The 16,067-nt window shown below is 40.5% G+C and overlaps 1 protein-coding gene across 2 annotated transcripts in view; it reads left to right on the forward strand.

Moving 5' to 3' along the window:
- The window catches only part of PHACTR1 (phosphatase and actin regulator 1), a 723,510-nt gene that overhangs the window by 674,245 nt on the left and 33,198 nt on the right, over positions 1 to 16,067 (forward strand). For both annotated transcript variants that reach the window (XM_053714748.1, XM_053714747.1), the window contains exons 9-10: positions 979 to 1,034; positions 1,769 to 1,830. In XM_053714748.1, coding sequence (XP_053570723.1) covers positions 979 to 1,034; positions 1,769 to 1,830 — 118 coding nt within the window. The remainder of the gene's footprint in view (positions 1 to 978; positions 1,035 to 1,768; positions 1,831 to 16,067) is intronic.

Here is a 16,067-nt window from a genome sequence, read left to right on the forward strand (position 1 = left end):
GATGTAATTTCTAGTAAGGATTATTGTGAAACACACATTCAGGGTTCTGGAATCTGTAATTATATAATAGTATAATAGTGACTGTTCATTGTAATGCAGTGGTTATTTATTTTACTAGAAACACAAAGCGTTTAAACAGACTTAATTCCTCTTTAAAATCAACAAAAAAGTGCCTTTTCCAACTTAAACCAATGAAAATCATATCATATTAGCCAATCACGTGACAGCAACTTAATACATAAAAGCATGCGGACAAAAAAGGTTTTTAGTTGTTAAACTAAACATCCGAAATGGGATCTAAGTTACTGTGGAATGTGTGTTGTCCCCAGACAGTTTGAGTATCTCAGAAATGTCTTGTTAAAGAGTCATGAAAGCCAAGCCAATAAGACCATGCAATGTTAAAACAACTTCTATTATCAAATTTACTTTGTTTTCTCTGTATCCTTAACTGGAGAGCACATCTAGATAGGATTAGGAGCAAGCACGTGCCCTGAGTGTTATAAGCCAATAGTGTTTGTAAAAATGTTTTTAACTATGTTATACATTGTTGAACACTCTAGGTGAGCAGTGTTTTGCAACAATATACTCAACAGGTGCATGTGTATATATATATATAATTAAATACAAATGACAAATATTATATCACTAAGTGCTGTCATGTAAGTATTATATTTTTTCAATGTTTTAAGTCTAAGTTGTGAAAGTGAGGAAGAAGCAAGCAAGGGAAATGGTGCAAGATGATAGTTATCTTCAAGTGTAACTATTAGATAGATCGATGTAAACATGTCTCAATGACATTTCCTTTTATTTTATAACATTTTCTCACACAAAGGGTGTTGTAATAAATGTCACAGCTTAACATCTATCCAGCTGACAGGTTTCATAAACGTAATTTCAGAACAAATTAAACACAAATGACTTAGCTTTCTTAGTAACTTTAAATAATATGGTCCAAAAGCTTGTGATCTTCTTTCGTAGACGACTGAGCCAAAGGCCAACAGCAGAAGAATTGGAACAAAGAAATATCCTTAAACGTAAGTTAATAAATATTGCTTTCTGAAATCCAGAGGTTAGAGGTGGAGATATACTGCCTAAAACTTTACTTTGTATGAGATATATCTGCTGTATATGAATCATTATTTAAATGTGAAATGTGAATGTTGTTCTGCAGGAACATTACAAAGGCAGAAACAATGTCAAGGGGAATATTTGTTCTGCCCATTTCAAAATGTAAACATTCAGCCACCTTTAGTATTAAAGCATTAATGTTGCCCCTGACTACAGTGCTGTACCACTTGTTAGATTGTCACTTTTTTATACATATATTGGAAGAATTAACTTTGTCAGTAAATCTATTTGTTTTCCTGATATCCATACCCAATCCTAAACCAATACTTTGTTAAACTCTGAAGAAATACATCTTACCCTAATAAAATGTGATTGGTTGTTTTATTTGTATTACTACAGTCATTTTTGTATCACTTTCTATTGTTTGTTTTTATTAGTGATAAAGGTTTTTTTAAGCTTTAGTGAATTAACTGCATAGAAAATCTTAGGACATTGTAGCATGTAGTGAATTTGGCCCAGTGTCAGCTTTCCTTTAAACAAACAAACAAATACATAAATAATGGATAATATGTGTATTGTTGACCCTTGTAGTACAGTTATATTAAATAGAAAATCAATTAGATCTTAAGTTACTGAAAGAAAATGACAATTTAAGCTTGAAGTATGTTAGCATTAATTTGTATGTGATTGTGACTAACAGCTCGCAATGAACAAGAGGAGCAAGAAGAAAAACGTGAAATTAAAAGAAGGCTGACACGAAAGGTGAGTGAGTAGATTAATATATAAAATAATTCCAAGCTCTACTAAACTGTGCTTCATTATATCTTTCATCACAGTGTGATAGCCACCTTCACTATAAAAAATACAGTTTGTATTTAGTCTTAAAAAGGCATAAGGGCAAAAAACAAGTTTAAATGTGTTTTTGAAAAAGCTGTTTACAGTGAAACTAGCACTTACTGAGATAGACAACTCTCACAGCTCTGTTGGTTCACAGGAACAAGCCTCTATGAGTGTAATAGGGCACTCAAGTTCCTCCATACCAAATGTATCATATCTTCATGAGCCTCGCTTTGTGCACAGGGGCACATGTTTATGCTGGAACAGGAAAGGGCCTTCCCCAAACTGTTGCCACAAAGTTGAAAGCATACTGTTTTTTAATACAAACATCTGGCCTTTTATATATGGTTGTCCGTTTTGACACTGAACATGTATTGTTTTGTCTTTATACAAATGTGTCTATTTTGGTTAGAGGGATTAGATAATCCTAACTTGTATGATACTTCTTCAGTGACTTTATTGAGTCTGATCTTCTTCTGAGCTATTTTTATTACGCGATAGAGGGTATTTTTGTGTTTATTGAGGGAAACAAAGACAGACAAACAGTTTGCCCGTATGACAGAAAATTCACATATAACATGACAACTTGCTGGTTACAAAGAACATGGTACATTATTAAGGGAGCAAACCCAACACTTCCCTCATTTCCCCCCCCCCATCACCTAAAACAGGAGAGACCCTTTTTGAGCCTGGATAAAACTTTCTAAGCTGGGGATTTTAAGAGAAAATAGGTCACTTATGGGCCTATACCATCCGGTCACCCTCTTATATCACCACGGGTGAGTCCAAAAATTACGAAAACTAAAGTGAGGGCAATTAAATTTAAAGGATCAATATTTACTGTATTGGGGCTCGAAGAACAAACCGTAGCTCTCCGAATTGGGCAGAGACTACGTAACTCTGCCAAAACAAACAGAAGAAGAAAAAGGAAAAAAGAAAATGGAGTAATATGGAGGGAAAACTGTTCCTCCCAATTCACACAGTGGCCAAGGTTTTTTACAGTTATAATCACTGGGTATTTTTGGGCATTGGAAGTCTATTCGATAGCTAGAGCCATTCTTGGGCTTTTATTTACATGAATAACACTGTAAGAAACTACACAGAGCCCATATCTATAGTTACCTCAAACCATAAGCAACAGATACCTTTAAATTGTGCGGAAACCCTCCAACTGGCACTGACACAGACCCTAGCAAAGTAAGCAGCATTTCCCAATAATGCTAACCAGTAATGGTATTTCTGAATAGGTGCCCTGCATGTCTCCCGTAGAACAAACCTTTATATGTTTCCATACATTTACGTGAGCTTTTAAGCTTCCAATAGCATTATAAAAGATCTAGTTTAAAGTCAGAATAGTTATCCAAGTTATCACAAGTGTGGATGAAGTTATGCTCTATTCTCTAGGCAACTACTCTTGTAGGGGATGAACTATTAACTATAGTCAGGTCTCAGACCCAGAGATCTCCGTAAACTGTGGTTAATTTTGACAAATGTATGGACAATGATACCCTCGCCCTATTCCAGAGCACATCAATCAAATTATGATCGGGGCTACACGCTCCCCACTGAGAACAGACAGCATCACCTCTCCCAAAGTGCCAAACCTTGCACCCACCTCCTATGTTAAAGTAGGGAATCAGCGGACACTAAAGTATAATAATCTACCGGCTATGGACATCAGAAAATCTATGCTACTCTCCCTAGCACTATAGATAAGCCTCTGCATCGCTATAGGAGCTTGGAGGGTTCACAGGTCACTATATACATTCATATATCCCCTATACATTTGGATAAGCTAATATGTAAATATAAGTGTATGTAGTCTGCTTAGCTATGAACTAAAACATACAGGGATGAACTGTTTAGCATAAATCAATTAGATGGCCTATAAATTAATTTCCATATATAAATCTTACAGGGCAATAAACAGTTATACAGTGAGGTTCTTTAGGGTATAATAGTTGGGGGACAACAGTAACTGGTTAAAATATCAGGAGTTTGCAGCGTAAATAATATTTCATCATTAGCACATAGAAAATACACCATCAGACAATAGAGTCGTCATAAAGCAGAATGACAAATTAGAAGCCCATGTAATAGGGGAGAAGGGCGAGGTGCAGTATGGTTACTGGGTCTCCATGTTCTGTGTCTAACTACAAAAGAGTCTAAGGAAAAACAAAGGTACACAAATAATTGAGTTATTTCACAATGTATGAGAGTAGCCAAATCCACTTGATAGTGTATCACGCAGGCCCTCACGAATTTCATATACCTAACCCACTCCAGTTTTCACAATTTCTGCGGTATGTTTAACGTTCAACCTTTCTCTGTGAGTGGGGCTCTTTTGCAATTTTGTGTACTAGGCAGATCGATGAGATGCAACCGATGCAATGGATTCAGCTGCCATTGGAGTATAGGGGTATGCGATCCCCGGGATCCTCTTTGTCGTTAGTCCCTGAGGTCTCCCTTGATCTGACCAATTTCTTGTCCAGTGATGATCTGTTTGTTTAACGGACCCTGTTGCGGCTGAAGCTCCGGTTGTCCTGCATGATAGGTAGATCGCCTTGTTGCGGACTTGTCCACTGTGTGCTTTAGCCTGATCGATCAGCTGCTCCACTGCGTCTGCAATGTGAGGCAAAGCATTCGCTCTAGAATGGGAGACTGCTTCTTCAGAGCCACAGCTCTCAACGTGTGCTCCCTCCGGAAAGTTGCGGCTCTGAATAATTGACTCGATGCGTCTCTCCAATCTGACGTAGTAGTCACTTAATAACTTCTCCAAATTCCCCCATGTCACTCCAGTTACACATTCCATAATTGTTGCTTGGGGTTAGAATGAGATCTGCAGCAAAATATTATAGGAGTGTATGTTAGAAGCTTCCTTTTAAACTCTGTATGTGGCCACTTAACCCAGATGACCAGGGCAGGAAATGCCACGCTCATGTAGGTAGGCCGCAGCCACCCGAATTCAAGTATGGAGACATTTAATAGGACATAAAATAGGTTTCTTCGGCTCGTCCTGAGCTCATGCGGCTTTTAGCAAGAGCCCATATTGTAGATTATGTCCTCAAATAATAAAATTTGGTAGATTGTTGAGGATTCCTGACAAGCTGCAGATAATGCATCCTATCATGGCCGCTGCTTGGACACGCCCCCGGTAGAGGGTATTTAACGTTGCGTTATTTCACCCTCCATAGCGCTGCCATTACAAGTTTTTAAACAGCCGGCTTGTGCGTGTGATATGGTTGCGTTGAGCTCCATACCGCATAAAATACAATCGCTGTTTTGACGTGCTCATGCACACTTTCCTGATAGACATCAATGGGGAGAGCATGTTAGAAAAAACACCTGCGATCGCGGAATGAAAAGCTCTGTAATGCAGCCCCATTGATGTCTATGGGGAAAAAAAATTTATGTTTAAACCTAAAACCCTAACATAAACCCCACGTCTAAACACCCCTAATCTGTCGCCCTCGACATCGCCGACACCTAAATAAAGTTATTAACCCCGAATCTGCCGCTTCCGACATCGCCACCACTATGAAAAATCATTAACCTCTATCCCACCGCTCCCCGACACCGCTGCCACTATAATAAACCTATTAACCCCTAAACCGCAAGCCCCCCACAACGAAATATACTAAATTAAACTATTACCCCCTAAACTGAAAGCCCCCACATCACAATAAACTAATTTAAACTAGTAACCCCTAAACCTAACACTACTATAAAAAATTACAAAGTATCTAATAACAAAAATTAAAAAATACTAAATTATGAAAAATAACAAACGAAATTATCAAAAATAAAAAAGAATTACACCTAATCTAATAGCCCTATAAAAATAAAAAAGCCCACCCAAAATAAAAAAAAACCTAGCCTACAATACTACCAATAGCCCTTAAAAGGGCCTTTTGTGGGGCATTGCCCCAAAGAAATCAGCTCTTTTACCTGTAAAAAAACCACAAAGACCCCTCAACAGTAAAACCCACCACCCAACCAACCCCCCAAAATAATAAACCTAACTCTAACAAAAACCTAAGCTACCCATTGCCCTGAAAAGGGCATTTGTAGGGGAATTGCACTTAAAAGGGCATTCAGCTCTTTTGCTTGCCCTGAAAAGGGCATTCAGCTTTTTTAAGAAAAGCCCAAACCCTAACCTAAAAAAAAAATACACCCAAAAAAAGTTTAAAAAATCCTAACACTAACCCCCGAAGATCCACTTACAGTTCCTGAAGTCCGGACATCCATGCGGCGAGAGAGGAGGCGAGGTCTTCATCCATCCAGGCGGCGCCTTCTATCTTCATTAAAATTAATTTTCCATATTTAAATAGCTTTCTTATAACTATTTTGAAGGTCAATAATATATTGTTCAACCCCTTGCACCAACTGTAGGTAGGTACTACATCTCACACTACATTGCCCACTGTACTGTGTGGACATAGTATCTGCATCCTATTGGCACAAGGGATTAAACAATATATTGTCCAACACAGTGGCACATGCTGTGGACCCATCTGTCAGTTTAGACAGCAAAGAATGCAACTGGGGGAAGAAGGCATCTGTCTTCCTACGGTAAGAGAGGCCTGATTGTGCTCCCTTATCATATGAAGCTAGATCACAGGGGCGGAATTACCATTGGTGCAGCAGATGTAATTGCACCAGGGCCCAAGTGCTGGGGGGGGGCCATTGCAGCCAGTTAATACATAGGCGTGTGCCGATGTGATCATTATATGGGTATAGATAAGTCTTCATTATACTTTAGCATACTCACTATAAGGTGTACTGTTTTCCCTCCTTGTAAATCTCACATTTGATGATGGACCACAGGTTCTCAATGGGTTTCAGATCAGGTGAACAAGGAGGCCATGTCATTAGATTTTCTTCTTTTATACCCTTTCATGCCAGCCACGCTGTGGAGTACTTGGACGCGTGTGATGGAGCATTGTCCTGCATGAAAATCATGTTTTTCTTGAAGGATGCAGGCTTCTTCCTGTACCACTGCTTGAAGAAGGTGTCTTCCAGAAACTGGCAGTAGGACTGGGAGTTGAGCTTGACTCCATCCTCAACCCGAAAAGGCCCCACAAGCTCATCTTTGATGATACCAGCCCAAACCAGTACTCCACCTCCACCTTGCTGGCGTCTGAGTCGGACTGGAGCTCTCTGCCCTTTACCAATCCAGCCACGGGCCCATCCATCTGGCCCATCAAGACTCACTCTCATTTCATCAGTCCATAAAACCTTAGAAAAATCAGTCTTGAGATATTTCTTGGCCCAGTCTTGACGTTTCAGCTTGTGTGTCTTGTTCAGTGGTGGTCGTCTTTCAGCCTTTCTTACCTTGGCCATGTCTCTGAGTATTGCACACCTTGTGCTTTTGGGCACTCCAGTGATGTTGCAGCTCTGAAATATTGCCAAACTGGTGGCAAGTGGCATCTTGGCAGCTGCATGCTTGACTTTTCTCAGTTCATGGGCAGTTATTTTGCGCCTTGGTTTTTCCACACGCTTCTTGCGACCCTGTTGACTATTTTGAATGAAACGCTTGATTGTTCGATGATCACGCTTCAGAAGCTTTGCAATTTTAAGAGTGCTGCATCCCTCTGCAAGATATCTCACTATTTTTGACTTTTCTGAGCCTGTCAAGTCCTTCTTTTGACCCATTTTGCCAAAGGAAAGGAAGTTGCCTAATAATTATGCACATCACCTAATATGCTTAATTGGTAGTAGGCTTTCGAGCCTATACAGCTTGGAGTAAGACAACATGCATAAAGAGGATGATGTGGTCAAAATACTCATTTGCCTAATAATTCTGCACTCCCTGTATAGCAAAAGTATTAGGCAAGGGAGAGGGAGGAATGGGCCCCTTGCCTACAGAAAATGAACATTTGAATGGGGAGGTTGGACCCTACAGTAATCGCTTGGAGTGGGGAAGAATGAGGGAAGCCCTATACTACAGAAAAAAATTAAACAAATATTATTATTATTATTATCAGTTATTTGTAGAGTGCCAATAGATTCCGCAGCGCTATAAACATAGGCGGTATACAAGGTAACATCTATAGGGATCAAATGGGTAGAAGGCCCTGCAGAGAGTTGCACTGTTGTTGTCAGCTCTTATGAAGGTAAAAAACTAAAAAAATTATTATTTGGTACTGGCAGATTGATTGACCCCCTTCCCTACAAGTAATTTTAGAAGTGCGCAGCCGCGATTAGCAACATTCTAACTGCCAATGGCAAAACCATGCATCTACTGTTACTGATCAAAGGGGATCCCAGAGATTCTTGTGAGCAATATATCCATGAGTTGCACTGTTGTTGTCAGCTCTTATGAAGGTAAAAAACTAAAAAAATTATTATTTGGTACTGGCAGATTGATTGACCCCCTTCCCTACAAGTAATTTTAGAAGTGCGCAGCCGCGATTAGCAACATTCTAACTGCCAAAAACCAATGGCAAAACCATGCATCTACTGTTACTGATCAAAGGGGATCCCAGAGATTCTTGTGAGCAATATATCCATGAGTTCTGATGTGTTTCAAAAGTTTTATTTATAAACTTTTTCGATTGGTCTCTCTACTTTTTTACCTAGCATCTGCCCCTTAAATCTTTACGAAGGTTCTAGGGGCTCTTCTGGCAGTTGCCAGACCTCAAGGATTTGCAGTGGCGCTTTACCTGGATGATATCTTAGTTCAAGCATAATCTTTTTATCTTGCAAGAGAATAGTTCCCTGGTCCCAGATACAAGGGTGTGTTTCTTGGGAACAATTATATATTTTCTGTCCATAAAAGATTTTTCTGACGAATATCAAAAAATCCAGACTTCTTGCTTCATGCTATTTTCTCCAGTCGTCTGTTTGTCCATCAGTGACTCAATGCATGGAGGGGATTAGTCTGATGGTAGCTTCCATGGACATCATTCCTTTTGCTCGGTTCCATCTGAGACCTCTGCAGCTATGCATGCTCAGTCAATGGAACAGAGACCTCTCAGATCTCTTGCAGTCTGTGGACTCAGGAGGAGTCTTCTCTTCCTATAAACATCTTAGAGTTGAGAGCAATCTTCAATGCTTTGACAAACTGGCTTCAACTAGCCTTGCTCCGGTTTATCAGATTTCAGTCAGACAACATCACTTTAGTGGCCTACATCAATCACAGGGAGGAACTCTGGGCTCCTTAGCAATGAAGGAGGCGACTTGCATTCTTCAGTGAGCGGAGTCTCTCGATTGTTATCTCTCTGCCATCTACATCCCAGGGGTGGACAACTAGGAAGCAGATTTTCTGAGCAGGCAGTCCATTCATCCTGAAGAGTCGGCTCTCCACCCAGAGGTTTTCACGATGATAACCCTCAGGTGCGGGGTTCTGGCATTGGATCTGATGGCGTCTCATCAAAACGCCAAGCTTCCAGAGTACGGTTCAAGGTCAAGAGATCCTCAAGCCATTCTGATAGACGCTCTGGTGGTTCCTTGAATCTTCAATCTAGCATACTGTTTCCTCCATTTGCCCTCCTTCCACAAGTCATTGCTCATGTCAAGCAGGAGAGAGCGTCTGTGATCCTAATAGCTCCTTCATGGCCTCGCAGGATCTGGTTCGCGGAACTGGTAAAGATGTCTTCTCTTCCACTTTGGAAGTTGCCACTGAGGAAGGTCCCTTCCTTCATCCAAATCAAGATTCTCTGAAGCTGACTGCTTGGAGATTGAATGCCTAGTTTTGGCTAGACGTGGTTTTTCTGAGAAAATCATAGATATCATGCTTCAGCCTCGTAAGACTGTTACTCTTAAGATTTACCATGGGGTATGGTGTAAATACCTTTTTTGGTGTGATTCAAATGGGCTCTCTTGGAACAGAGTAAAGGTTCCTTGAATTTTGGCTTTTCTTCAGAAAGGCCTGGAGAAAGGTTTGTCAGTCAGTACTCTGAAGGGTCAGATTTTGGCAGAGTTTTGCCAGATGTTCAATCTTTTGTTCAGGCCTTGGTCAGAATTCAGCCTGTGTTTAAATCTGTTGCTCCTCCTTGAAATCTTAATCTTGTTCTTAAAGTTTTGCAGCAGGCTCTGTTTGAGCCTACAGTAATCGCTTGGAGTGGGGAAGAATGAGGGAAGCCCTATACTACAGAAAAAAATTAAACAAATATTATTATTATTATTATCAGTTATTTGTAGAGTGCCAATAGATTCCGCAGCGCTATAAACATAGGCGGTATACAAGGTAACATCTATAGGGATCAAATGGGTAGAAGGCCCTGCAGAGAGTTGCACTGTTGTTGTCAGCTCTTATGAAGGTAAAAAACTAAAAAAATTATTATTTGGTACTGGCAGATTGATTGACCCCCTTCCCTACAAGTAATTTTAGAAGTGCGCAGCCGCGATTAGCAACATTCTAACTGCCAAAAACCAATGGCAAAACCATGCATCTACTGTTACTGATCAAAGGGGATCCCAGAGAAGATTTTACAGCCATTGGTCTTATGATTGCAGTAGTTGTGTGTAAATAATTTCAGTGAGAAACCCAAAAAATGTTTTATATGTTCGTATCTGGTGGCCAAATAGTGGCATCAAATATACCAAAATGGTCCTAGATCAATACCTTGGCTATTTCTTTCCTATGGCATGGAGAGTCCATGGTTCATTCCAATTACTAGTGGGATATTCTCTCCTGGCTAGCAGGAGGAGGCAAAGAGTACCCCAGAAAAGCTATTAAGTATCACTTCCCTTACCCATAACCCCCAGTCATTCTCTTTGCCTTGATCACGGGAGGATGGCGAAGAAGGTGTCTGAAGATTTTAATCCTTTAATGGGTACTTTTCCCTGCAAGCAAGGATTGGGGCTATGCTGTGTCCATGTCAATATCTTTAGTAAGAGTAGTGGTGGCTTTTAGCAGTTAGAAGGTGGTGAGGTAGTCCTTGCTTTATTTCTAACAGTATGCTACCCCTTTGATAGAAAATCAGGGTTGGTTACTCTGCTTTTCTTTTCTGCAGGTCCCACAGCAGAAATACCTACATATGTTTTTTTTCATAGGAACATATCATAGTAGGAAGGACTGGAGATATTCAGGGCCCTGGTGGGACCTGTTACCCTCAGGTAGGGTTTATATTTTATTTCATATTTATTTAAATCCCCAGATTTGGGATATTTGCGGTCGAGCAGCTTCCTGGGTCTAACAACCAAGACTTCCATTATAGTGGCTATAGAAGCGGCAATGTGTCAGAAGAAAGACCAAGGCTTTATGGAGACCATGCACATTATACCCTAGTGCAATTAGGTGGTTCAGTGCATTATTAAATTCAGTATACCCTTATAATATATGGAGTTTATGTAAGGGGTATTATAACTTTTAGCCAGTGTTTTTCTGGCGGGTTTTTTCGCTCTTGATAGCTTATGGTGCAGTTTAGGACATTTAGCAGAGTCGGGCCGTTCCTTTGCTCCTCCCTCTAGTTTTCTGGCTCCTACATTTGGGGGGTGAGTACATGAGGTCTGCCTAAAGGGATAGTGTTCTCCTACTTTGTGTCGCTCTGCCGTGCTTCCTTTATTATATCTGGTGACATTTTCCGTTCCTCTTATACATGCCTGTTACAACCCTGTACTGTTGTTTTTAAGGTATATGCAAGTCTAACATATTCCCAATGTTTTGTCATGTTAGGACTCAGTGGCGTCACTAGGGTTGGTGTCACCCGGTGCGGTAAGTCATGGTGTCACCCCCACCCCAGAAAGCAGACACACACAAAAACACAGGCAAACACACATACAAACACTCAGACACACTTAAAAACATACTCAGATGCACACTCAAACACTCGGAAACACACTCAGACACAAACACAAAAACACACACACAAAAACACTGAGACACACAAAAACTCAGACACACACATACAAAATATGTAAACTGCACTGCATTAATTAGGAAGCTCATGCCTAGAGCTGCTCCCTGGCTCAGCAGAACATCAAATGAAAGATAAACAGAGCACTCTAAAATAAATCACTGAAGAAAAGGTTTAGGCACGCAAACTATGAAAATTCTGCTCTCTGACTCTGTTCCAAGTTTGTCAGTGCACAGCCCTGGGCCGCATGTCACTGAGCAGTGAGCACAGATAGGCAGGCAGGTTTAGGCTAGCAGCACAACTTTGCAAGCCCCACAGCACACCCACAACATTCATAGTGAAATTGGGCAGGGGAGGAGCAAAGTACAAACAAGCAAAAGCAGCCGGGAAAACTATTTGTTGAAATTGCAGCACTGGCTCAAGGGGCAAAATAAATTGTGTGTCTACAACTTCCCCAGTTCCACTAATGTTCACAAATGCCAGCCTCTAATAAAATAATCTATGCATCTCAACATTGTATTTCTTTGACACACTGGAGGGTGTCACCCGGGGGGGGCCCGCCCCCCCCCCCCCCCCTAGTGACGCCACTGTTAGGACTCGTGCATCAGAGTTCATGCATACTTAGTTTGCGGGCAATTTGCTCACTTGCTTAATTGTTTTCGTTTCCTGAACTTTGCTTTAACGGGCTGTTCCAGTGAACTTGCTTCCCTTAGATGCTGGTTGCCTTTTAAAGAGTTTACTCTGTATTCAGCATTCAGCTTGAGGAAAGGACGCATTGCCTTCCTGAGCGGAACAGACTTTTTATTTTTTCAGCATACAGGTCTTTACTGTTTGCTTTAAATCTTTACCAGGATAGCTCTTGATAGTTAGAGAGTTTTTTTTATATAGCTAGGAGATTCTGTCATTTTTCTTGGTAGTTCCTTTATAAGAGAGCGCATGTTCATTTGTGTGATTTGGGGGAGGTATGCCACCTTGTGGCGTCTAATAGTATTACTCTGTACCCATCCCTTTCTACCTCTATGTATAGTACGCAGCTCTCAGGACCTGAGATAGGGTCCTGTAGGAGGACTGTACATTCTGTATAGACTTGTGTTAAGTCTCTTCTGTATATAATGTCGGTGGCATGTATTGTTTACATTTCATACACATATTTTAGTGTTCTTAAGTCACTAATTTAATTGTATTTGTTTCATATTTTATGTATATATGAACTCTATTTTGTATTCTCTCATATTGAGATGTTATCGACTTATGTGTGTGATATACATTGTCCCAGGTAACATATATACTGAATTTTCTGTGACATTATTTATTGTCTAATGTTTATGTATATATTTATATTGAAATCTATATCTACAGTATATTTTCCTTGGATTGGTCTTAGGGCTCTAAGATAATTCTTTACTCTTCTCTTGTGAGATTTTATTTTTAAATCTGTGACATCCTATAGGATTCCTTATTGGATGTTTCCCTTTTTATTTATCTTAAGTCTCTAATGGGTTATTTTTCTTTCCTGTTTTTTAATACGATTCAAAAATATTTCCCATAAGAAAAGGTTTTTATGACTAGGACTGTTACAGCTTGTCCTGTTACTAATCTTTTGATCTGTTGAGATCGGTAATGTTTGAAGGATGTTTTTCCTTCCTATTTTTTCCATCAGCTGTAATGTACTGATGGTTAGCTTAGCTGCCTAACGAGCCGCAGCTGTTTACATTTTGTATGTGTGGTCGCAGGTTAAAAAAAAATAAAAAAATATATATTTATTCTCTAATGGGTAGTTCCCATGCAAGAGGGGATAAGGGTGAGAGTTGTGGTAGCTGCTAGCGTTTTGAGATCAGCAGGGTAGTCCTTGTTTCTCCTCCAATAATTTACACTAACCCCCATATAGAAATCCAGGGTGGGTTACTCTGCTTTTCATATTTCTCAAGGTCCCTGTCGGAAATAGTCTGGCTCTTTTGGATCTGTGATACTGTGCCAGCTGAAGCCCCAAGAATAAGAAGCTCTTATGATTATTGCTTATTTCCTTCTAGGTAAGAGGTTCAAGCACTTCAGGGGCTAACCCCCCTTTTTTTCTTTGAGCATTATGGAACTTGTGGACCTTTCAATATGTCCCTTCATCTTTGGGATTCTTGTGAGCAATATATCCATGAGTTCTGATGTGTTTCAAAAGTTTTATTTATAAACTTTTTCGATTGGTCTCTCTACTTTTTTACCTAGCATCTGCCCCTTAAATCTTTACGAAGGTTCTAGGGGCTCTTCTGGCAGTTGCCAGACCTCAAGGATTTGCAGTGGCGCTTTACCTGGATGATATCTTAGTTCAAGCATAATCTTTTTATCTTGCAAGAGAATAGTTCCCTGGTCCCAGATACAAGGGTGTGTTTCTTGGGAACAATTATATATTTTCTGTCCATAAAAGATTTTTCTGACGAATATCAAAAAATCCAGACTTCTTGCTTCATGCTATTTTCTCCAGTCGTCTGTTTGTCCATCAGTGACTCAATGCATGGAGGGGATTAGTCTGATGGTAGCTTCCATGGACATCATTCCTTTTGCTCGGTTCCATCTGAGACCTCTGCAGCTATGCATGCTCAGTCAATGGAACAGAGACCTCTCAGATCTCTTGCAGTCTGTGGACTCAGGAGGAGTCTTCTCTTCCTATAAACATCTTAGAGTTGAGAGCAATCTTCAATGCTTTGACAAACTGGCTTCAACTAGCCTTGCTCCGGTTTATCAGATTTCAGTCAGACAACATCACTTTAGTGGCCTACATCAATCACAGGGAGGAACTCTGGGCTCCTTAGCAATGAAGGAGGCGACTTGCATTCTTCAGTGAGCGGAGTCTCTCGATTGTTATCTCTCTGCCATCTACATCCCAGGGGTGGACAACTAGGAAGCAGATTTTCTGAGCAGGCAGTCCATTCATCCTGAAGAGTCGGCTCTCCACCCAGAGGTTTTCACGATGATAACCCTCAGGTGCGGGGTTCTGGCATTGGATCTGATGGCGTCTCATCAAAACGCCAAGCTTCCAGAGTACGGTTCAAGGTCAAGAGATCCTCAAGCCATTCTGATAGACGCTCTGGTGGTTCCTTGAATCTTCAATCTAGCATACTGTTTCCTCCATTTGCCCTCCTTCCACAAGTCATTGCTCATGTCAAGCAGGAGAGAGCGTCTGTGATCCTAATAGCTCCTTCATGGCCTCGCAGGATCTGGTTCGCGGAACTGGTAAAGATGTCTTCTCTTCCACTTTGGAAGTTGCCACTGAGGAAGGTCCCTTCCTTCATCCAAATCAAGATTCTCTGAAGCTGACTGCTTGGAGATTGAATGCCTAGTTTTGGCTAGACGTGGTTTTTCTGAGAAAATCATAGATATCATGCTTCAGCCTCGTAAGACTGTTACTCTTAAGATTTACCATGGGGTATGGTGTAAATACCTTTTTTGGTGTGATTCAAATGGGCTCTCTTGGAACAGAGTAAAGGTTCCTTGAATTTTGGCTTTTCTTCAGAAAGGCCTGGAGAAAGGTTTGTCAGTCAGTACTCTGAAGGGTCAGATTTTGGCAGAGTTTTGCCAGATGTTCAATCTTTTGTTCAGGCCTTGGTCAGAATTCAGCCTGTGTTTAAATCTGTTGCTCCTCCTTGAAATCTTAATCTTGTTCTTAAAGTTTTGCAGCAGGCTCTGTTTGAGCCAATGAATTCTGTTGATATTTAATTGCTATCTTGGAAGGTTTTGTTTCTTATTGCTATTGCTTCTGCTCGCAGACTTTATGAGCTTTCAGCTCTGCAGTGTGATTCCCCTTATCTTGTTTTTGATGCTGATAAGGAGGTCCCTCGTACTAAGCTGGGGTTTTTCCCTAAGGTAGTGTTGTATCGCAATATTAATCAGGAAATTGTTGTTGCTACTTTTTGTCCTAATCCTTCTTCTTGCGAGCAGGAACATATTTTGCATAATTTGGATGTTGTGTGTGCTTTAAAAATGTTACCTTCAAGCAACTAAAGATTTTCGGCAGACTTCTGCCCTGTTTGTTGTTTTCTTTGGTAAGCGTAGAAAACGCAGTCTCATCTTCATCGGGTTTCAAAAATGAAGCCTCTGTGGAACAGATTTGCAAGGCGGCCACATGATCCTCTTTACATAATTTTTCCAAATTCTACAAATTTGATACTTTTTTCCTTGGCTGAGGCTTCCTAAGGGAGAAAAGTTCTTCAAGTGGTGGTGCTTTCGGTTTAGGTCCAACTGTCTTGTTTCTCCCTTTCATTCTGTGTCCTCTAGCTTGGGTATTGGTTCCCACTAGTAATTGGAATGAATCGTGGACTCTCCATGCCAAAGGAAAGAAAACAAAATTTATGCTTACCTGATAAATGTATT

Source organism: Bombina bombina, chromosome 5 (assembly GCF_027579735.1).
Source record: "Bombina bombina isolate aBomBom1 chromosome 5, aBomBom1.pri, whole genome shotgun sequence".
NCBI lineage: Eukaryota > Metazoa > Chordata > Amphibia > Anura > Bombinatoridae > Bombina > Bombina bombina.